The sequence below is a fragment of the Phocoena sinus genome, chromosome 2, assembly GCF_008692025.1.
Source record: "Phocoena sinus isolate mPhoSin1 chromosome 2, mPhoSin1.pri, whole genome shotgun sequence".
In the NCBI taxonomy this organism is placed as follows: domain Eukaryota; kingdom Metazoa; phylum Chordata; class Mammalia; order Artiodactyla; family Phocoenidae; genus Phocoena; species Phocoena sinus.
Genome location: NC_045764.1, coordinates 177,736,646 through 177,760,268, shown reverse-complemented (window position 1 = coordinate 177,760,268; position 23,623 = coordinate 177,736,646). Strand labels below are relative to the sequence as shown.

At 60.3% G+C, this 23,623-nt stretch overlaps 1 protein-coding gene across 1 annotated transcript; it reads left to right on the top strand.

Annotated features, from left to right (window-relative positions):
- The first annotated feature begins 10,652 nt into the window (after window positions 1-10,652).
- Window positions 10,653-22,887, top strand: GPR132 (G protein-coupled receptor 132). Its single transcript, XM_032624250.1, has 3 exons — window positions 10,653-10,712; window positions 15,115-15,208; window positions 21,829-22,887. Exons 2-3 carry the CDS (start codon window positions 15,202-15,204, stop codon window positions 22,848-22,850), a joined length of 1,029 nt encoding a protein of 342 aa, XP_032480141.1. The 5' UTR covers window positions 10,653-10,712; window positions 15,115-15,201; the 3' UTR covers window positions 22,851-22,887.
- Window positions 22,888-23,623: the final 736 nt, after the last annotated feature.

Below are 23,623 nucleotides of genomic sequence, written 5' to 3'. Positions count from 1 at the left end.
GCCCAGCAGGGGTGAAATTCCAGTGCCTTTTCTGTGGGAAAGACACCAGACCCAAAAGGCTGTATAATTCCCTTCACGTGACATTCTGGAAGAGACAGATTGAGAGGGAGGGAGCTAGATCAGTGGTTGCTAGGGGTTGGGGGTCAGGGAGGGATTGCCTCCCAAGGGCAGCAGGAGGGAATTGGGGGTGATGGAGCTCTTCTGTAGCATCTGGTGGGTACACAACCGTGTGCATTTGTCAAAACCTACAGGCCCGAACGCTGCAGAGTGAATCTTACTGTATATACATTTAAATTTTCTGAAGTGCAAACATCAATTTAAAAAGAGAGGAAATTAGAGAGTACTGTAAACAGCCATATGTCAACACTTCTGAAAACATAGATGAAATGGACAAATCGTTAGAAAAATAGAATGGGCTAGAAGAAATTAAAATATTGAACGGCCCTATGACTAGCAAATCCATTGAAGCAGTATTCAAAAGTCTTCACATGCGGACACTTGGGGCTGGAAGTGAAGACACAAAGGGTGGAGGACGGTAACCCAAAGCCAGGGTCAGCTCTCCTGACCACGTTGACAGGCGACTCTTGGCTCCGACGGGCAGGGAGGGGCTGGGGGGGCGGGGAGCCTGGCATGCAGGCCGAAGCGGTAGCTCTTAGCTGCAGCGGGGGACGGAAGTGTGCCCACTGTCTCCCCGACGCTGATCGGGGTTTCTGGGGCTCTGCCTGGGACCACAGATGCCCCTGTGGCACCTGAAGGCACGATAGGACACGTGAAGAAGGCTGATGGTAGCAGTAGCGCTTGCATTTCTAGAAGGGCCCCATCACTTCTGCCCGCAGGGAGGCCTCGGGGGCCAGCACACAGCCGCCTGCGATAACGGGAAGTTCACGGTGGGGCCCGGGGCCTTTCTGCAGAGTAAAGTAGGAACTGGCCCCAAAGGCATCCAGCTGGGAAAGGAAGACGTAAAATGACCTCTGCTGGGGCTTCCCTAGTGGCGCAGCGGCTGGCAGTCCGCCTGCCAATGCAGGGCACACGGGTTCGTGCCCCGGTCCGGGAAGATCCCACATGCCGCGGAGCGGCTGGGCCCGTGAGCCATGGCCGCTGAGCCTGCGCGTCCGGAGCCTGTGCTCCGCAATGGGAGAGGCCACAACAGTGAGAGGCCCGCGTACCGCAAAAAAAAAAAAAAAAAAAAAGACCTCTGTTGGTAGGTGGTGTGATCTGAGATGTAGAAAATCCTAAAGATTCCACAAAAAAACCTGTTAGGGCAAAGAGATGATGTCAGCTTAGTAGCAGGATACAAAGTGAACCTGGAAATCAGCTGTGTTTCTATTCACTAACAGCAAAGAAACTGGAGAGGAAATAAAGAGATCAGTTCCATTTCCTTTTCTTTCTTTCCGACCGTGCGTCCGGAGAATTTACATTTCTACCAAGTTCCCTAGGGAGGCTGATGTAGCTGGTCTGGGGTAGAAACCAGTTCCATTTTCAGTGGCATCAAAAATAATAAAATACTTAGGAATGAACTGACCCAAGGAGAGAAAAGTCTTGTACAATGGAAGCCACAGAGAAGTAAGTGAAGCGGGAGAAGTGAAGAAAGACACAAGTGAAGGGCCCACATCCCCCGCGCAGGGATTGGAGGGCTCACCGTTCTTACAAAGACCACAAACCCTACCCGAATCCCAATGATGTGCATTTTTTCCCCCAGAAATATCCATCCTAAAACTCATATGGAGCCTAAGGGACCCCAAACAGCCCGGGGAATTAACCCTCCTGGGGCAGAGATGGATGCCTCCCCACCTCCCCGGAGCCTGGCTGGCAGAGACCTAGGGAGAGGGCACAGGGACAAGGGGGCGGATGCAGGAGGGACGGGGCCGCGCGGGGAAGGAAGCCGGACGGGGAGCCAAGTCTGCGGCCGAGGCCTGACGTCCACTGACGTCAGCTCAGCCGGGGGGGCGGCTCTGCCCCACACCTTGCAGGTGCTAACGCCCCCCGCCCCGGGGTCCTGCCCGCACCCCATCCTAACCGGGGGAGCCAGGCCACCTGACCCGCACAAGGAGGAAGATGGGCCGGGGTCGGGGGGGGGCGGGCAGGGGGGTGACTCCAAGCGCTCCCCGCTCCTCCCGCTCGCCTGGGCCCCTTACGAGGGTTCCTGCACGTCCGTGTGCGACAGCGTGTGCGTGCGTGTGCGTGAGTGCATATGAGCCTACGCGCCGCACGCGCGTGCCCGGGTTCACTCGCGTGTGGGTAAACCAGCGAGCCTTGGTGTCCCAGGTGGTGAGGAAGCTGATGGGGTGCCAGCAGGGCTGGGGTGGAAGAGGCCCATCCGGGTGGGTGAGGGCAGTGCCAGGTCAAGGGTGCAGAGCTTTGGGTGAGGAGCAGGAAGTGGGAGCGGCTCTGCCACTGACCTGAATTTTCTGCGGTGGGAGGAGCCCGTGCGATTGGAGTGGAAGAGACAGCTGCACACGCCCCTCTCCCACCTGGGCTCTCCCCAGCCCTGAGCAAAGCCCCTTCAGCGGGTGGGCTGCACCCCGGACATGGTTACCCCGGGAGACCAGCCGCAGGCCCGGCCCTCCCCGCACGCCTGACCCTCGCGCTCCCCCGCGCCCCGCCCCCCCGTGGGTTCCTGGAGGGCCGTGATCCCTGCCTTCCAGGACCTTCCGCGGGGCAGTGCACGCAGCAGGTGCTCAGTAAATGCTCGCTGGGTTGAGCTGATGACCAGACCAGCCCTAGTTCCCCCAGCCCAGCAGCCCCCCAGGGTGCTACCTAAACTGCTGTTAAGGAGGTTGGCCGGAGCCCCTGCAGAGGAAACCGACTGCTTCCGGCGTGAGCAGGTGTGTCTTCCACGTGGGGCTGCTGCCTCGGCCTCCTCTGTCTGGGGAGGGGGGCGGAGGGAGAGGGGAGCGAGGGGGGAGGGGAGCCTCACCCCACACCCTCGACAGCCCCACCCCGGCAGTTTTCCTCCCCAGGTCACTTCTGCTTTTTTACTCAGTGGCAGCGGATGAGGGGGAGGGCACAGCGCCTCAGACCCTGCTGTGCAGCTACAGACCTGGAAGCACCTTCTCGCCCCGCCCTCCTGGCACCTGGGCGGCTTCCCGGGTCTGGGCTGGTGGTGGGTCAGGGGCAGCCCCTCTTGGCAGGGCTACCAGGCAGCCTGTGTCCCCGCCCACCCTCCTCCCATGGGGACATCAGAGCAATTCCTAACAGGGGCCTGCTTTAGACCCGCCCACAGGCCCTCGGGGCTCCCTACCCCGAAGGCAGTGCCGATATTTGGGGCTGGAAAATTCCTTGTGGTGGAAGAGGGCTATCCTGGGCATTAGGGGCTGTCTGGCATCAAGTCTAGCCTCCCACACCCGATGCTAGCAGCACCTCCACCCCAGCTGTGAAACCCAAAACCGTCTCCAGAAAGGCTCAATGTCCCCCGGGAAAGAAATCGACCCATCTGGGGACCCCGGGCAAGGTCCTGGGCCTGGATGGGCTGCAGGGAAGTGAGGCCCTCGGGGCCTCAGAGGCAGGGGATCCCGTGGGAAGGCTTGTGCTTTCACTCCTGACCTGCCATCTGCGGCCGACCTTGGACAGCTGAGCCGGGAGGCAGACTGGAAAGAAGGCAGACGCTCGGACACGACGTCCGTGAGCCGCCACCCTGCCACGCGGGCTGCTCCGCGCTGCCTCTCCGCTTCCGCCTCAGCTCTCGCTGGACAGAGCTTTCCAAAGCGCCTGGGGCGGGGCAGGTGAAGGGCTGCACACACCTGCACTTCTGCTGGGCAGAGGCTGTTCTGCCGTCCCTCTGGGGGCGGCCTGGGGGTGGCCCTGGTCTTTGGGACCCTTCCTGTGTCATGGGATCCGTAGGACAAAACAAGCAGCTCCCAAAGGCCGCTGAGGCTGGACCGCAAGGGCCCGAGGGCCACACTCCTGGGAGGGCAGCTGGGCTGAGGGAGGGCAGGGGTCCCTTACCTGGGACGGGGAGACTATCTTGCCCCTGCTTTGGGCCTGGCACACAGTAGGTGCTTAATAAAACAGCTGTTGGCCGAGTGAATGGCCTCCTTGTGTGGCCCTGTGCACATCCTGTCTTGCAGAGAGGCTCACTCACCCGGCGCCTTCCCGGGTCCTCCGGGAGGGGGTTGGTGGGTAGCCCTGGACAGGGTGAGCACCTGCCAGCCAGGCTGGCTTGGGGTCCCCGGCCAGGCGTGCTGAGAACCGTGGACACTGTCCACCGGGCATCTGCCTGCTGAGCCTCCCTCCCTGGGGAGGCCAGGGACCGCCCTGGGGGCTCGTGGACCAGCCATGGCTGGGGGCCTGTGGGCCGCGTCCACGCAGTTGCCGGCGCCTCTCCCCCGCACGTCTCTACCTGCAGAAGCTCCTCGTGCACCTTCAGTATTAATTCTTGTTAATTGTAGCACCCGTGCTCTCCTGTTCTGTCTTCGTGCGTTAACTTGGTCCAGGCATCCCCTCGGACTAGAGGGACAAACAGAGGGGGAGGCCCTGTCATACGAGCAGGATTCGGTGTGACGGTGACCCTGTCCTAATGTCTGGAACCCGCTGGTGCCCCCAACAGACACTGGTGATCGTGGCTCCCCAAAATATCACCGGGACAAAGTGTCACTTGACGCTTTCTTTTTTTTGCGGTACGCGGGCCTCTCACTGTTGTGGGCTCTCCCGTTGCGGAGCACAGGCTCCGGACGCGCAGGGTCAGCGGCCATGCCTCACGGGCCCAGCCGCTCCGCGGCACGTGGGATCCTCCCGGACCGGGGCACGAACCCGCGTCCCCTGCATCGGCAGGTGGACTCTCAACCACTGCGCCACCGGGGAAGCCCTCTTTTTTCTTTTTTAAAATTAATTAATTAATTTATTTTTGACTGAGTTGGGTCTTCGCTGCTGCGCGCGGGCTTTCTCTAGTTGCGGTGAGCGGGGGCTGCTCTTTATTGTGGTGCGTGGGCTTCTCTTTGTCGCGGAGCATGGGCTCTAGGCACGTGGGTTTCAGTAGTTGTGGCACGTGGGCTCAGGAGTTGTGGCTCACGGGCTCCAGAGCTCAGGCTCAGTAGTTGTGGTGCACGGGCTTAGCTGCTCCGTGGCATGTGGGATCTTCCCGGACCAGGACTTGAACCCATGTCCCCAGCATTGGCAGGTGGATTCTTAACCACTGCGCCACTGGGGAAGTCCCTTGACGTTTTCTACTGAAGAGTTGATGGGTGTTTCTAGAAGTTCTGGAATGAACAATAAGGTTATTTGCCACATTTAGCTTCCCTGGGAGGGGCGCCATTCTGTCAGTGGAGACAGGGGTGCAACAAATCCTGTTAATGCTGGTGGGCCAGAGCCATGTGGGCCAGAAGCCACGTGGGTTTATGGTTTCAGTTCTCCATGTGGGTCCTGCTTCCCAGGCTTGGGGGTGGTGGGTCTCCTGGGGTTTCTGGGGGGAGAAAGCCACCTTCAGGGGAGCTGATCCGGCCTTTACATTGGGGCCTTCTCCCCTCCATCTCCCCGCCTCATCCCTCCCCCAAACCCCCTCTCCCAGTTTCTCTGGTCTCTGGGGTCCTCCTCCTCCCAGATCAACCCCCCTCTGGACGCTTTTCTCATCTGGGGGCAGTTTCGTCCCTGGGCCTGGGCAGTGTGCGCCTCACCCACCAGTCCGGGACCTGCCCTTGCCAGGTGGAAGGGAAGCTGGTGACCACATGTGCCCAAGGCAGCACACCCCCAATACCTAAATGCCCCTTCTTGCTTAGGAAGAGCACCCAGGGTCAGTGGGCACAGTGAAATCAAAGACCACATTTCCCAGCCGCCCCTGCAGTTGGGCATGGCCACAGGACTGCATTCCTGAGAAGGCAAGACCAGAAGCATTGGGTGGGGATTCTGGGATGTCTCCTCAAAGCGGGGGGGGCATAGTCCTCCAGTTCCTTCCTTCCTGACACCTGGAATGCAGATGTGAAGGCTGGAGCTCAAGTAGCCATTTTTGACCAAGAGTCAAGGCACCTGGTTTCCCAAGGCCATGGAAGCTGCTGAGCCAGCCCTGGGAGGGGGAGAGAGAGAGAGAGACAGAGAGAGAGAGGGAGAGGGAGAGAGGGAGAGAGGGAGAGAGGGAGAGAGGGAGAGAGGGAGAGAGGGAGAGAGGGAGAGAGGGAGAGGGAGAGAGAGAGAAAACCCCTGTGTGTTCAGCATGGTTGTCTGGGGTCTCTGAAGTGATGGGTAGCCTGTCCTGGGCTGATCTAGGGCACACTATAACTTTGTTGAAACCATGACCTATGATTCACACTCAGAGCATGCCCTGGTCAGACGAACACGGGCTGGTAATGAGTTTCAGAATCACCAAGTTCTTGGGATGACAGCTTCTCAAAAGCCCCTTTCCATTCCCAGCCTCTTCTCTCTCAGGGAAACTCTCCGCAACTGCCCTGAAAGCCCCTTCCCTGGCTGGTGCCGGGGAACTCCTGCCCTCTTATGAGAGCACTGAGTCCCATGAAAACCCCCGGAAGCCCCCTGCCTCCCCCTCCCCCAGCCCGATTCAGTGACTCAGCATCACTGAGGCTCAAAAGTGGGGGAGGGGGGAGAGGTCAGCAGTCAGGGAAGCCTGGCAGGCTCACTGGAAGAAGAAAAAAACCAGTCATCTCAGCCAATGGGATCCGGCGTTGCACAAAAGGACAGACACACACGACGGAGTAGGGCTCAGTCCAGGCACGTGGTGTTTGGTGATCGACGGACAAAATTTACCGTAGTAACAAAGCTAAAGAGACAGACCATGTAATCATCCCCACAGAGGCAGGGCGGATGGTTCATCGAGTCTGGGAGAACTGGAGTGTCCTCGAGAGTAACGACTGTGGTCGACAGAAACACACTGAAGATACAAAAACCCACGGGTCCTGCACACCCGTGTTCACAGCAGCGTTACGCACGGCAGCCAAAAGGAGGAAGCAACCCACGTGTCCATGGACGGATGATGGATAAACAGATGTGGTCCATGCACACAGTGGAATCGGATTCAGCCATAATGGGGAGTGAAGTTCTGACACCTGCTCCAACACGGGTGGACCTCCAGGACCTCATGCTGAGTGAAATAAACCAGTCCCCAAAGGACAGATCCTGTGTGATCCCACTCATATGAGGTCCCTGGAGCAGTTAGAGTCCTAGAGACAGAAGTAGGATGGTGGGGGCAGGGGCTGGGGGAGGAGAGGGGGAGTGAGTGTCGAATGGGGACAGAGTTTCTGTCTGGGGAGGTGAAGAGTCCCAGGGATGATGGCAGTGGTGGTCGCATGACCAGTGAGTATACTTATCACTGAGCTATTGACTTAAAAGTGGTTAAAGTGGTAAATTTTATTTTATTTTTAGTTATTTATTTATCTTTAATGTTGGGGTAGGAGTTTATTAATTAATTAATTTACTCTTGCTGCGTGGCGTCTTTCGTTTCTGTGCGAGGGCTTTCTCTAGTTGTGGCGAGCGGGGGCTACTCTTCATCGCAGTGCGCGGGCCTCTCACTATCGCGGCCTCTCTTGTCGTGGAGCACAGGCTCCAGACGCGCAGGCTCAGTAGTTGTGGCTCACGGGCCCAGTTGCTCCGCGGCATGTGGGATCCTCCCAGACCAGGGCTCAAACCCGTGTCCCCTGCACTGGCAGGCGGATTCTCAACCACTGTGCCACCAGGGAAGACCCTAAAATGGTGAATTTTACGTTATGTATGATTCACCACAATAAAAATCCCTGAGTCCTTAATGATACTCGGCGAGAGGGTGAGAGAGAGTCCAAGACCTTGGCTACAGCAGAAGGCGACTGTTGCCTGTCGGTTGGGAGGAGAGGGGAGGGGCAGCTCATTTCCCCCCTGAACCTGCCGGAGGACACAGGTGGAAATGTCACATAATGGGAAAGTCACCACTTAGCCAGCCAAGCAAGGTGGCTGCCCTGGGGTGGGGTGTGGGGGGTACAGCTCCAGGAGGGGCGGCCAGGGTGCCAGGGGGCATCCACCCCACCACCCATCACCGGCCCTGTCGAAGGAGTGGTTGTTGTTGCCGTGATCCCGGTGCCAGAAACGTCGAACTGAACCTGCCGGGGCTTTAGAACCACTTCCCAGTCACGGGAAGCCCGTGATGGAGAACCACGTACAATGACTCTGGGAGGACCCAATCAAGCAAATCTAGAATGTGCGACATTTTAGGAGACAGGCCCCTTCAGAAAGCGAATGTCACGGGCGCAAGGGGTCGGGGCGCTGCTTCCGAGTGAGGAGACCGAGAGGCCTGATGTCAACCAGGTGCGCCATCCCTGCTGTAAACACCTGGGGACAACCAGGCTGGCTGTCGGGGGCCGAGGGGTGCAGAGGGCGGGCAGGACACACACGTGGCTCTGGAGGTGAGCTCGGGGGTCTGGGTGCCGGGCCAGGGGCCTCATTCTGCTCAAACACGAAGCCCATCTCAGGGATCTTCGTGCCTGTTGAACGTGGGTGGTAGTCCCCTCCTTCCCCTATAAAACATTTAGGAGCAGTGAGGAGAGTAGAGACGTTGCCCGGAGGTGCATGGTGCCCGGCAGATGCCCGGAGAGCGTCGCCACCGCCCGCCCTCTTACCTCTTCTTTTTTTTTTTGCGGTACGCGGGCCTCTCACTGTTGCGGAGCACAGGCTCCGGACGCGCAAGCTCAGCCGCTGCGCGGCATGTGGGATCTTCCCAGACCGGGGCACGAACCCGTGTCCCCTGCATCAGCAGGCAGGCTCTCAACCACTGCGCCACCAGGGAAGCCCTTACCTCTTCTTGAGTTTGAATCCATGAATATTCAACCCACTTAAAACGGTGAATAATGTTCCCCTGTCGTGAGGTGATGGAAGTGAGGTCGCAGACAGGGTCAGTGAGGAAGCCCTTCTGGGTTCACAGACACCTGCCCGGTGGAAGTGGGACCACGGAAACTAGTGGCCTCTTCTCAAGGGGGCCCCCAGGACATTGTCAACAGGGGGCTACAGGGTCCCCCTTTGTCCTGCCCGAAAGACACTCAGCCTCCAGGAAAAGCACCCAGCCCCCTCACCACCCCCCCAGCCCCTTCCCCACAGCTGCTTTGCTGGTCAGGAATTGAGCTCGGAAGGGGGTGGGGTGGGCACAGCTGCCACCCCCCAGCTCACAGCCCTCCACTCCCACCGCAGGGGCCCACGCTTCCCTTCCCAGGCCCCCCTGAAGACCCCAAGGGGAGGATTCAGCTGCCACCCCTGACCCGACAGCCACAGCACAGAGGGTGACGGTGGCCAGGGTTTCAGGCCCAAGCGCATCAGTTGGGTGCGGGGCAGCCTGGGAATATGCGGACCTCTAGGTGGGCGTGTAGAAGGGAACAGTCCCGGGGAGGGCCTGGGCCGCCCCCATGATGACAGCTGTCCCCCGCCATCCCTGAGGGTGTCTGGCCCACTGGCCGGATGTGGACAGTGCCCCGGCTGAGGCCCTGCCTCACTCAGACCCCAGGGGTGTGGGTACCACCCAGCCCACCCAGAGCCTCAGCTCTGCCTTCCTCTGCTCATCTGGGGAGAGCTGCCCTGGGCAGGTGCTCCGGAAAGGCCAGGATGAGTCTGTGCTCAGACCCGCACGTGCCGCACACCCAGGTCTCTGGGCGCCATGTCCCCACCCACCCTGAGAAGCTGCTGCTGTGGAGGTGGGGGAACGGAGAGGGAGCCGGCCTCCAGCCACCAGATGAACGTCCGAGGGAAAGTGCAGAGTGGGGGCCAGCCCTCCCAGGCTCCCCGGGCCCTGGAGGTGAGGGGGGTGGCGGTGGCCTCATTTCCAACGCCGCCTACCGCCCGTGCTGTGGTGCTGGACACAGGTCACCCACAAATGTTGGTGGGCCCAGCCCTGCCCTGGGCTGAAGAGCCAGGTCTGCAGTGGGGACGCAGAGAGGGGCCCACGGTGTCTCTGTCTCACCCCGAAACCCAGAACCAGCCCAGGGTGGGCAGGCAAGGTGGCGGTCACCTGCAGCCCCCCGCATCTTCCGAGGACACTGGCCACGTGCTTTAGGCTGTGGTCCTGCAAGCCGGAGAGAGACACACAGACCCCCCATCGCCAGCGTGGACACTGGGTCCCTGGGGGATCCCACGCGGCCTCTCAAGAGAAGCCCACCCTCAGAGGCCACCTGGCCTGGCTGGGATTGGCTTCAGGGGCTCAGAGACACCACCTAGACGGGGTGTGCCGCCCCACCCCAGGATGGGGAGTGGGGAGGGCGGGCTCCACGTGAGACGTCTGGGCGCTGGGGACAGGTGCTGTCCTGGGGCCACGGTGGGCAGTGCCGGGCAGCATCTCTGCTCCCAGTGCCCCACGGGTGTCCCTGGGAAGGCAAGGCCTCTTGCAGGCAGCCCTGCTCTGTGCCCAGCGGCCTGTGAGGGGCCATGCCAGGCCTGGGCCTGCGGAGCTGGGGTCCGTCTCCCCGGGGGTCCCTGCCCCTGGGTGCCCAGCCGCAGCTGTCTGGGAGCAGTAGGCACCAGCAGCCCATGCGAGCTGGTCCCATGTCCGGCCCGAGCCGCCTAGGAAGGTCCTGAGGGAAGGCAGGTCTGGGTGTTGCCAGGACCACGAGGAGTGGCACTGAGGCCGTTTTCAGCAAAGCGATGAGGCCACAGTCTCAACACCAGTGAGAAGACGCCCCGGCGGGCTGGCCAACCCCAGGTCGTGAGGTCTCGCTCTGTTTGCGGTTTGGGGAGTTTTAGAGGCACTCCTGCTACTTCCTGAAAGCTCTCAACTGGGCCTGCAAGGAGGGAGCACGAGGCTGGCGCCGGGCGGGCCCTGAGTAAGTCCCGGGCCCCTGTGCGGGGAGCAGTCGGGGTGGGGGTCTGAAAGCAGAGTGATTCGTTGGCATAAAGGTGGGGGCTTGGTGGAGGGTCTTAACCTGGGCTCCTTCACCAAGAGGGACCCCGGGGCACCACAGATGCGGTGGAGGGCGGGGGACTGGGGGGAGGGACGGTCCCTCTGCGGCCCCTTCAGAGCTGCTGAGATTCCCCTTTGCAGGGTCCCCCGCCCCCCCGGCTGCAGTGCTGGGCTGGCTGGGAGCTGGGAGCCGGGAGCCGGGGGCTTATCCCCCTGGGACGCTCTCCTTGCCGTCTGAAAGTGTATCTTAAATGACGGGAGGGACCCACTGCACACGCAGGGCATAGCGCGTCGGGGGCCGGCGTGGGGGGCCAGGTCGCTCAGGGCCTCCGCCAGGCACTCAGGGACTTCCCCGGGGCTGCGTGCTTGCCGCTGATTCTCGGAAGTGGTGGGGCCCGGCGGGGTGGGTATAACGCGTGGCCACCCTGGTCTCCTGGGCCTGGTGGGGCCAGAGGCACGTGGGCGAGAGGAGGGACGGAAAGACAGGGGGTCTCTGCTGGGGTGGGCAGCCAGCCTGGTCCTGAGGCTGGGCAGCTCGCGGGCTTCTTGGGACGGTGTCCAGCGCCAGGCCCTGTGGGGGGGCTCCCGTAGGTGTCTGCCGAGAACGGTGGGCAGGAGCTGGGCGCTGAGGAAGGGGTTCTTCCTGGCGTCTCTGCCTGGACAGTGACAAGGTGATGCTGTAGGGGTTCCTGCAGGCAGAAGGGAGAGGACGGAGACGCCTCCGGTGACGGTGGGACAAGGTGCGGTGTTCCACCCCCTAGCCATCGAAGAAGTGGAGGTGCGTTTTAGAAGGCACATTGTAAACAATCTACCTAAATGGGGGAAATGGAGATGGACTCCTGCTGTGCTGGTGAGATGGGGGCCCCGGTTCAGCTGCCCGAGAGCAAGGAGCTCAGGGGCCGCAGGGCCTGCTAAGTCAGGAGCTCCCTCCCCAAAGTGTAACCTGCGCAGAGACAGAAATAAAGTCGAAGCTCTGAGTGGGAGCAGGTGGGAGTGAGAGGTTGGAAGTCACCCGACAGGCCCAGCCGTGGTGAAAGGGTAAAGACGTCCCAGCAAACCCACAGGCAAACCCTAGCCGGGGACCAGGCTCCACGGCGTGCGATGGGGCACCGGGAGGTGAGGGCAGCGGGCGTGCTGGACGCGGGCTCGCCCCCTGTGCTTTTGCGTTTGTTTGAAGCACTCCAGAGTGAAACGTCTGAAAGCGTATCGTAGATGACGGGAGGGACCCAGTGCACACGCAGGGCGGAGGGCGTCGGGGGCCAGCGCCGGGGGCCAGCGCCGGGGGCCAGGCCGCTCCTCACTGTCACGTGAGCATCCATCCGGATGCAGTGCTTCCTGTGGGGCTTCCGTGGGCCCTTCGGGGAGGTGCAGGCACTAGGGTGGTGCCCAGGGCCAGAGGGGGTGGGGGCGGGGGCAGGGGCCGCTCGAGCCTGGGGGTGGGTGCGTAGGGGCTTCGGGCTGACCTGGGCCACCCACCCTGTGGCCTGTGGCTGTCACAGCCCCCCTGGAGCACAGAGAGGGGACGGAGGCCCTGGGCCCACCAGGCTGGCATGCGGGGCAGGAAGGGCAGTGAGGCTGCTGGCGTGGAAGATGCATCCCTCTTGGCACCCGACCCCGGGAGAGGACGAGGGGGCACCCAGGCCTATGGGCTCCTGGCCGGCAACAGCCCCAGCTGCCGGTGGGGAGGGGCCACGGGCACTCTGGGGCTGGCAGGGTGGGGACACCAGGAGGGGACAGTGCACGGCCACCCCGGGAGGAGGCAGGGGCGGGCGGAGACCTGAAGCCATGTGTCCATTGGGCAGGGAAAGGCCAGGATGAAGCCCAAGGCTGGGCTGAGCTCTGCTGGGCAAAAGGCCGGGGCTGGGCCCGGGGTCAGGTGCCCATGCCTGTGGCCGCGAGCGGGGCAGGACCGCACCCGGGCGTGGGGTGGTTCCAGAGCCTGGCTGCTCCGGCCTGGGCCTTCTGTGGCCCCCGGTCCTCTCAACGTGACCCCCGCACCCTGCCGGTGCGCCTGACAGTCAGGGACACGGCCCCGGGTCTGGAATCAGTGCTCTGCTCTGCACAGACTGCACAGGGCAGGGGGGCTGAGCAGGGGCCCCAGGACCGCACAGTGTCAGTTAGGCCGCTTCCTCTGGCTTTTGCAGAAGTGACTTCTAGAGACAGTGGTCCCCTTTCTGCTGCCATCTGCATCAGGGAAGAGCCGGGCGGCGCAGCCCCTGGGGGAAGGGACCACCTCCCAGTTTTCCAGAATCTCAGTTCTGACAAAGGAATCGGGCCCAGTGTGAGGCTTTTGTGTCCCTCCCAGGCTCATGGGGCTCAGGGGCGTCTGGACAGCTCCCAGGTGGGCTGGCACCCCTGCAGCTCATGTGGGCCACCCTCACAGTTGGAGACCCTGCTGGATCCCCCTTCATCGGGCTCAGCCCTCCCTCACCCCCGAGGTGACCGGGCCACAAACCCGCGTGCCACGCTGGCCCCACTGGGTGGCCACCCTGAGCACCTTGGGCCATCTCCTTAGAGGGGAGAGTTCACTCTGCTTGCGGGTCTCAGGGCCAGGTATAGACCTCAGGCAGCACACCCCGGGGTGGCCCCTGCCTGACTTGCAGGGGGCTGACTGAGCAACGGGGGTGCAGGGATGGGCAGGGGAGGCCCATTGACCCTCCAGGCCCACGCCCACCAGTCCGTCAGGACGTCAGTTTCGAAAGGTCAATGCGTTTCTGTGCTGCCGCAGCGCCTTGCCTTTGTCTGTATTTCCGAGGTCTTGCTTACAAATCTAGGTCGATGAACTCTGCAGCCTCAGGTAAAAACCTTGGCTTCCTGTTATTTCCCGGTGGTTCGTCGGTTGTCAGCGCAGCCGGCCTGCCCAGTGTTGGGGGGCGGGGCCTGCACCTGCCGACGCCCCACGGCTGGCTGGGGGCTCCGCCCGACAGGGGCTGTGGGTGGGGTCTGGGCCTGGCTCCAGGCTGGCTGAGGAAGGGTTTAGAGAGCCCGCCTCCCCCAGACCCTGTCTAGCTGACAGGATGGAGCTTACGTTAGGGGCACCTCTGGTTCCGGAAGGAAGCAGAGAGTTGGGGGGGCCAGAATCCTGCCCCATCTGCCCGCACCCGTGAGCCCGTCCACCTCTGTCGTGGGCAGTCTCCCCGGGGTCCCGGGCCCTTTCACAGGAGCAATGTCCATGCACTTTGCATCTCAGGTCATTCTTTCACCAGGAAAAATTCCTAGAAAGGATTTTATCTGCTCAGAAGTGAAGCACAGGGCTTCCCTGGTGGCCCCAAAATAAATAAATTTATTTTTTTAAAAAGTGTAGGGCTTCCCTGGTGGCGCAGTGGTTGAGAGTCCGCCTGCCGATGCAGGGGACACGGGTTCGTGCCCCGGTCCGGGAAGATCCCAACATGCCGCGGAGCGGCTGGGCCCGTGAGCCATGGCCGCTGAGCCTGCGCGTCCGGAGCCTGCGCATCTCCGCAACGGGAGAGGCCACAGCAGTGAGAGGCCCGCGTACCGCAAAAAAAAAAAAAAAAGTGAAGCACATTGAAGATTTTTTTTTAATTAATTGATTTTATTTTTTGCTGCATTGGGTCTTTGGTGCTGCGTGCGGGTTTTTTCTAGTTGCGGCGAGCGGGGGCTACTCTTCCTCGTGGTGCACGGGCTTCTCATTGCGGTGGCTTCTCTTGTTTCAGAGCACGGGCTCTAGGTGTGCAGGCTTCAGTAATTGTGGCACGTGGGCTCAGTAGTTGCGACTCGCAGACTCTAGAGCGCAGGCTCAGTAGTTGTGGCACACGGGTGTAGTTGCTCCACGGCATGTGGGATCTTCCCGGACCAGGGCTCGAACCCGTGTCCCCTGCATTGGCAGCCGGATTCTTAACCACTGCACCACCAGGGAAGCCCACATTGAAGATTTTTGAGACATGTTACCAAATTGTGCTAGAAAACATCTGTGCCCGTTTATGCTCCCAACACAGTGGAGGATCCCACTTCCTCACTCTCTTGCCAACACTAAGAATCAAAGTTCTTTATTTTTGCCAATCTGGTAGGCAAGGAAAAGACCACTGTTGGGTTGTTTACGTTCGCATTTCTTTGACTATATAAGTGAAGTTGAGCGTTTTCCAATTTGTAGGAGGTACTTTTACTTCTTCTGTGAATGATCAGCTTCGACACTTATTTCTGTGGATTTGTGGGAGTCCTTTTTATATTAAGCCTGGGCTGTCGTGTCCCACAGGATGAAGACAAGACTTGGCACTTAACACATGCTCACTAACCGTTTGTCAAATAACTTAATTTGTGATTTAATCTGATTTCCCTAAAGCAATTTCAACCCACCCTTTCTCCAGGTCACGTGAAACTCTGGAGGAAACGTCTCAAGAGGATCGTCATATGACATACACCGCAGCCCCATCCTGAGCCCAGAGCTGTCGGACATGACAGGTGAGAGCCCCGCCCCATGCCTCCTTTGACTTGGAACATTTAGGAGGGAGCCCACGAGAATTTTTCTACCAATGCAGTTTGTCTCATAACAGGGAAAATTACTTCAAAAATTAGCATGCAAAAGTAAACTTCTCGAGGGACTTCCCTGGTGGTGCCGTGGCTAAGACTCCGCGCTCCCAATGCAGGGGACCCAGGTTTGATCCCTAGTCAGGGAGCTAGAGCCCACATGCCGCAACTAAGACCTGATGCAGCCAAATAAATTAAAAAAAAAAAAGTAGACTTCTTGAAATAAAAACTAACTCAGAAACAATAAAGCCGGAGGCTGGGCTTCCCTGGTGGCTCAGTGGTTGGGGGTCCACCTGCCGACGCAGGGGACACGGGTTCGTGCCCCGGTCCGGGAAGATCCCGCATGCCGCGGAGCGGCTGGGTCCATGAGCCATGGCCACCGAGCCTGCGCGTCCGCAGCCTGTGCTCCACAACGGGAGAGGCCACAGCGGTGAGAGGCCCGCGTACCGCAAAAAACAAAAACAAAAACAAAATAAAGCCGGAGGCTTTCCATGAAGACATCAGGAAGCACGCACTTCTTAATTCTCTTGAAGTGCTAGAAGAGAACCAAGAACAGGACTGAAGGAGATGTGGAGGCTCTGGGGTCCACCGGGGCCTCATATCCTGCCCACTTCTTGTGAGAGACCCCGTGCCGAACCACAGATGCCCCACAGAGCCTCCTTCCCCTCTCGGGGTCTCGTGTGCCCCCAGCCTGGGAGACTCCTTTCCCAAACAGTCAGAGTCCTCTGAGTGCCCCGTGGTGGGAGGGGCAGGCTCTCACCTGTGTGCTCAGTGCTGGTCACCAGACGGCTTGGGGGAGGGGACTGGGTGTGGGCAGGTGAAGACGGGAGGCCACGTGCCAGCCCTGTGGCCCCAGCAGGTGACATGTGGCTGCACTAACTATACTGAGTCCAGTCGGCACCCTGGTGGGGTGGGCAGTGTTGGTAGGGGTGGCTGGGAGCAGCGAGGGGCCCACAGGCCTCACCTGGGCCTCCACTTGGGTTTGGGGTTCCCTCGCGCTCTGCCCCCCAGAGTGTGGCAAGACAGGATCGGTGCTGGGATGGAGCCAGGGCAGTGCTGGGGTCCAGCGGGTTGGGCTGGAGCCTTGGAGGACTCGCATGGCTGGGAGGGACGAGCCGTCCAAGCAGGGCCAGCCTGTGCAGACAGGTGTCACGTTTCTCCCACCTGAGAACCGCCCTCCGCAGCCCGGTGCTCCCCTACGCGCCGCCGGCCCCCCCGCTTGGTGCAGCCCGACTCGTGTGGAGAACTGACAGCCGGGTCTGATGACTCCCCGACACCCTCCGTCTGCACGTGGAATTAAGCCCACATCCTAGAGGTTAGGGCCATGAGTGGGGGCCAAGAAAAGGGACCGCCTTGCTCCCATCGGGACAGCCACTGTCAAAACCAAAATACTGGGCTTTCCTGGTGGCACACTGGTTGAGAGTCCGCCTGCCGATGCAGGGGACACGGGTTTGTGCCCCGGTCCGGGAAGGTCCCACATGCCGCGGAGCGGCTGGGCCCGTGAGCCATGGCCGCTGAGCCTGCACGTCCGGAGCCTGTGCTCCGCAACGGGAGAGGCCACGACGGTGAGAGGCCCGCGTACCGCAAAACAAACAAACAAACAAAACAAAACAAAAAATACCAAGTGCTAACGAGGATGTGGAGAAATGGGAACCCCTGTGCGCTGTCGGTGGGACCGGAAAATGGAGCAGCTGCTGGGGAAAACAGTATGGAGATTCCTCAAAAAGCTAAAATAGAGACTCACCATATGATCGAGCAATCCAGAAAAAAGAAGTGAACTTGGGACTTCCCTGGCGGTCCAGTGGTTAAGAATCTGCCTTCCAATGCAGGCGACTCGGATTCGAACCCTAGTCAGGGAACTAAGAGCCCACATGCCGCGGGGCAACTAAGCCCACGCGCCACAACAAAGAGCCTGCGTGTGGCAGCTAAGACCCAGCGCAGCCAAAAATAAATAAGAAGTGAACACAGGTGTGGAAGAGGTATTTGCACACCCATGTTCATGGCAGCACTGCTCACAAGAGCCAAGATGTGGAAGTAGCCCAAGTGTCCACAGACAGAAGAGTGGAAAACCCTCATGTGGTCCATCCACACAGTGGGCTCTAACTCTGTCCTAAAAAGGAAGGATGTTCTGACACATGGACCCCGAGAATATGATGCAAAGCTAAAAAGTCCCAGAAGGACACATCCGTTATGATCCACTCACAGGAAGGGCTGGGGCAGGAGTGGGCAGTGAGTGTTCAATGGGGACGGAGTTTCAGTGTTGCAAGATGAAAAATTCTGGAAATGGATATGGTGGCGGTGGTACAATGTGAATGTACTTAGTGCCGCAGAAATGGACACTGAAAAGGGTTAAGATGGTCACTTTTTTTTTTTTTTTTTTTTTTTTTTTATAAATTTATTTATTCATTTATTTATTTTTGGCTGTGTTGGGTCCTCGTTTCTGTGCGAGGGCTTTCTCTAGTTGTGGCAAGCGGGGGTCACTCTTCATCGCGGTGCGCGGGCCTCTCACTGTCGCGGCCTCTCTTGCTGCGGAGCACAGGCTCCAGACGCGCAGAGCTCAGTATTTGTAGCTCACGGGCCCAGCTGCTCCGTGGCACGTGGGATCTTCCCAGACCAGGGCTCGAACCCGTGTCCCCTGCATTGGCAGGCAGACTCTCAACCACTGCGCCACCAGGGAAGCCCAAGATGGTCACTTTTATCTTAGGTATATTTCACCAGAATTTTAAAAATTGGGAAAAACACGTGAGTGGCACAAAAGGGTGTTGGGAGCACGTTGGGGGGCCGACAGCTCCATCACCCTGGGGACCTTCACAGCGAGCTTTCAGCCGAAGAACGAGCGCTGCTCTCTGCCCACCTTCACTGGCCTGCCGCTAACCTCTGCACCAGGTCGCCCTGCGGGGGGCGGGGGGTGCTGAAAACCATGCATGGGCACTGGGGCTGAGTCCCTCGGGAGGGCCCTCGAAGCCCGAGGGATCCCGGACGGCTGCCCACCACCCCACGGCCATGTCAGCGTTGGGACGCCCCGAGGTTTCCTTGGCTGTTGGATGTGCGTGTGGAAAGGCCCAGGGGTCACGGGCTGCGGGAGCAAGGGCCACGTTCTCTGCTGTTGCTGAGGCCACCCCAGGCCTGTCCAGCCTGCTGTCCACTCCCCTGGCCGGCTCACGGGGCCATCACCGCCAGAGGCTGCTGCAGCTCCACCTGCGACCGGGCGCTGCCTGCGGTTCCCGCTGACCTCAGGGGGCTGCTCCACCCACAGTCTGCTGTCCGAGGTGCACAGGGCCTAAACGGGACAGCATCTCCCGAGGCCAGGGCACAGGCTCGGGGCGGTGCGCGTCCCCCCATGGCCACCCAGATGCTCCTGTCGCATGGCAGGTCCCAGGGGCGGGTCAGGAGGGAGAGGGTCCAGGGAGGCTCTGGGCACAGGTCAGGCGGTGGGTGCTGGGGTCACCGCCACGAGAGCGACCCAGGAGAGGCAGGCTGGGCGGGAGAGGGAGGGCGCCTGGGACACGCTGGCTTCCTTCCGCATGTCGTGTGGGGTCCCTCAGCCCGGGGAGCCCCCGGCGTGAGTCACCGCAGTGTCCGTGGATCCTTAGACGGGGGGCAGAGGGCTCACCCCTACAGCAGGGCACTTGGTCCTGTGACTCATTCCTTGTCCCCTCGGAAACACCTGGTGGGAAGGCAGGTGAGGGCACCACCTCGCAGGTGCCTGGAGCACCCCTCCCCACTGGCTTCTTTCCCCCTGTTGAGAGGGGTGGTAGCTGGTGTTCCAGGCAGGGCTTCAGGGGAGGGCAGGTGGGCATCCAGGTCCCGCCATCCTCCTGGGTCCTCCATGACAAGCAGGCACTGGAGCTTGAAGGAGCCCCCAGTGCCAGTCTGTGGTTCTTCCCAGCCCCCCATCCCAGCAGGGACCCCAAAGCCCCGGTGAGCTTCCACTTCCCATGCCGTGGCCCACCAGCCCGGCTCTGCACGGTCCCAGTGCGAACCCCGCAAAGCCCAGGTGACACATCTGAAGAGCGTCGTGAAAGCTTGCCTGAGCCCGCAGGGGTGGAGGGAAGTCGGGAGCGGGCGGCGGGCCGTGGGCTGTGGGGAGCCCTGGGTTGTGTGACGCCGAGCTCGCTCTGAGCTGGGCTTCATATGACGGCTGACGGTGGCGACTGTCCCATGTAACTGACGCTTGGAATCAGCAGAGGGACGCTGACAGGCCTAAGGCTTCAGGGCTCGTTTCATGTTTATGGACTGACTCCTTCCCGCTTGTTTCCTGAGGGGACAGCAGGTGAGCCCTGGCTCCCACGTGGGGAGGGCGTGGGCTCTGAATTGGGATACCTGCATAGGGACTCCAAAGTTCAGCTCCGCTGAGGCCTGGATGGAAACCAGCCCTGGAGTAGATCCAAGGACTCCTGCCCTCCGGCCACCTGAGCCCAGAACCCCTCGGAGGACAGCCCCCCCCCTCAGGAAACGCCCACCGATAACGCCCCATCAGGCGTGAGCTCACAACCGCCACAAGACACGCGCAGGAGCCGGCCTGTGGGAGGGTGTGCAGGCACTGTGCCGTGGCGGGGGTCCTGCCTCCAAGACTGCAGGTGCTGGGAAGGCCACACACAGTGACATCAGTACGTTGGGTGAATGTGAGATCAGAGACGGAAGGAAAAACATAAGCAGAGAACAAGAGACTCGAAAGGGAGCCAGATGGAGTGTCTAGAAATGAAAGACATGATCCCTGAGTTTTAACGGAGTGAACAAGTAAAAAAAAAAAACCCACCAATTAGACACAGGTACAAAGAGCTCACAAACTCAAGTTCAATGTCAGTAGGTTGCCCGGACAGACGGATGGTCCTGCAGGATGGGGGAGGGGGGGAGGGTGCAGAGCGAGGTGAGGATGGGGCAAGAGGTCCAGCATGTGCCTGGCCAGAGCCCCAGGAGGCAAACAGGGGGCCATCCGGAGCACTGGGGTGTACAGAGTCTCAGATTCAGGGGTCCGAGGGCACGGCAACTAGAGAGCAGGCGTCCGCCGTCGCAGCTTCAGAAGCCAGAAGACGGGCTGCAGCGGGGCCGGAGCTAAAGCAGACCCCTGGGGGGACCGTCCTCCAGAACTGGGGTAAAAGTGCATTTCAGATGAACCAAAGCTGGGGCAGGCTCTCGTCCACAGGGCTTGCAAGGGCCGTCCTCAGGGAAAGGAGGGAATGACCCTGGAAATGCAGCAGATGGAGGACAGGGAGCGGGTGGAAGTCTGGCCAACACGTGGGCACCTGTGAACAGGGAGGGACAATGTGGACACAACAACAACCACGGCAGGAATAGTAATAATGACAACATCTGACCTACGGGGTGAAACAGGCAAAGAACCCACACGACTAACATAACTGGGACCAGAACTGCACATCAGCCAAACGTGGGGCCATTAGAGCAACAGCATCCCAGGGTTTGTGCCCACGCAGGAGGTGAAGGTTCTGACTAACTGTAGACACTCCTAAATACGCACATTAAAACATCCAGGGTCCTCTCGAAAAGATTAAAAATGGCTTAATACTCTCCAAAACAATAAAGGGGGAAAGAGACTAAAAACTAAACTCAGTAAATCCAAAAGATGTATTGTTTGCTAGGGCTGCTGTAACAAAGGACCACAGACCAGGTGATTTATTTTTTTACTTTATTTTCTGGCTGCGTTGGGTCTTTGTTGCAATGCGCGGGCTTCTCATTGTGGTGGCTTCTCTTGTTGTGGAGCACAGGCTCTAGGCACGTGGGCTTCAGTAGTTGTGGCACGTGGGCTCTGTAGCTGTGGCTCTTGGGCTCTAGGAAACAGGCTCAGCAGTTGTGGCACACGGGCTTAGTTGCTCTGTGGCATGTGGAATCTTCCTGGACCAGGGCTCGAACCCATGTCCCCTGCGTTGGCAGGCGGATTCTTAACCACTGCACCACCAGGGAAGTCCAGATCAGATGACTTAAATCACAGACATTTCTTCTGTTGTAGCCCTGGAGGCTGGAAGTCCGAGATGGAGGTGTGGGCGGGCTGCATTCTTCGGAGGCCCCTCTCCTCGGCTTGGGATCGCCGTCTTCTCCCTGTCCTCACGTCGGCTTTCGTTCACACGTGTCCCTGGGTTTAAATGTCCCCTTTTTATAAGGACACAGTCATACTGGATTAGGACCCACCCTAAAGATCTCATTTTGACTTGGTCCCCTCTGTAAAGACCCCATCTCCAAATCTGGTCACGTTTTGAGGTCCTGGGGCTTAGGACTCCACATATCTTCTTTGGGGGGGTGGGGGGGGGACACAATTCAACTCATAACAGAAGGCGAATAGAGAATAAAGTCTCCTCAAGCCCACAAACAGCACTTTGGAAAATGACTGTTGGTGACGAGGACGCGGTATTGCCGGCCTTTTACCCTCGAGGCCATTGGCTGGGGGATGGGGGATTTAGGATCACTTTAGGAAACCGTCTGGAAAACGTTAACCCTGGCGCGCCCAGTCCGCAGCTGACAAGAGCCTTCTTGCGCCAGCACATCTGATTCAGGTGGTTCCCAGCGACACCCGCCCTCACGCTGTCTCTGCCCCACAGGAAACGCCACGCCGGTGGCCAGCCCTCTGCCAGGGGCCCTGTTGACTGGCGTATCTCCCCAGAACTGCACGGTGCCCGTCAACGAGAGCAGGGTGTTCCTGGTGACTGTGTACAGCACCGTGTGCGTGCTGGGCCTGCCAGCCAACTGCCTGACGGCCTGGCTGACGCTGTTGCAGGCGCGCCAGGGCCACGTGCTGGCCGTCTACCTCTTCTGCCTGGCGCTGTGCGAGCTGCTGTACATCAGCACCCTGCCGCTCTGGGTCGTCTACATCCAGAACGGGCACCGCTGGCTCCTGGGCCCGCGGGCCTGCAAGGTGACCGCCTACATCTTTTTCTGCAACCTCTACGTCAGCATCCTTTTCCTGTGCTGCATCTCCTGTGACCGCTTCCTGGCAGTGGTGTACGCGCTGGAGACGCGAGGCCGCCGCCACCAGAAGACCGCCATCCTCGTCTCCGTGTCTGTCTTCATTTTGGTGGGGCTCGTCCACTACCCGGTGTTTCAGATGGAGGAGGAGGGAACCTGCTTTGAGCCGCTGCCGATGGACCGCGAGATCGCCGGGTACTACTACACGCGCTTCGCCGTGGGCTTCGCCATCCCTCTGTCCGTCATCGCCTTCACCAACGAGCGCATCTTCAGGAACATCAAGATGAGCACCGGCCTGAGCGCCGCCCAGAAGGCCAAGGTGAAGCACCTGGCCGTCGCGGTCGTGGCCATCTTCCTGCTCTGCTTCACTCCCTACCACCTGGTGCTCCTGGTCAAAGCCATAGCCTTTTCCTACTACAGAGGAGACGCGGGCCTTATGTGCACCTTCGAAATCAAACTGTACACGGTCTCCGTGGTGTTCCTGAGCCTGGCCACGGTGAACAGCGTGGCTGACCCCATCATATACGTGCTGGCCACAGAAGTTTCACGCCAAGAAGTGTCCAGAATCCACAAGGGGTGGAAAAAGTGGTCCATGAAGACAGACGTCGCCAAGCTCACGTATTCGAAGGATTCACAGGAGGCACGGTCGCCCACATAGCTCACAAACGGCTACGCCTTCCCCAAGCCTGTCCGCCCACCGGGGCCACCGCCGGGCGCGCGGCCTCGCCATGCACCCGGGAGGGCCTGACCGAGGGGGTCCTGCTGGACCCAGCGTGGGAGTCCAGGGCCGATCACTCGGCTTCCCACGGAGCCTGCCCGCCAGCGTCCACAGCGCTGGCTGTGGAGCCCCCTCTGGACGGCACGCCGCAGATTTCTCGTTCCTGGAGCTTCTGCCCCTTGTGGGTCCCAGCCCCGCAGGCTTTTCCACTGGGAGCAGAAGCCCCACAAGGGAGGTGGCAGCACGCCGAGGGTAAGGGCGAGTCTGCCAGCTGCAGGGGGAGCCCGTGGCAGGCAGGAGGGCTTGTTCTGCCTGGCGCTCTCGGCTATTAGCGCACCGCAGGGTCGCAGGCAGAGGTCGTGTGGCCACGAGGCGCTGCCAGCAGCTGGCACGGGCCCTGCGGGCGGTAGGTGCCTGTCAGCCTCCGCGTGATGGCTTTCTTTTCCGCGCTTTTCTGCAAGCGTTGCTTGGATGACCGTGATAGTACGTGGCGGGGCCTTTGTTCTTCTGCCCCAGATTGTCAGTGCAAACTGTGCCCCTTCCTGAGGTGGCTGCTCACGGGGCCTTGGCTGGGGCCTCTCTGTGCTGCAGACCCTGAGGGGAGCCGGGGGGCGGGGTGCACCCACATGGTCTCCGGAGGGAGCCCCAGGTGCTCGTGGCAGGAATGCCCATCAGCCGGGAGGGCCGGGGGACACCCCAGGCAGGGTGACACT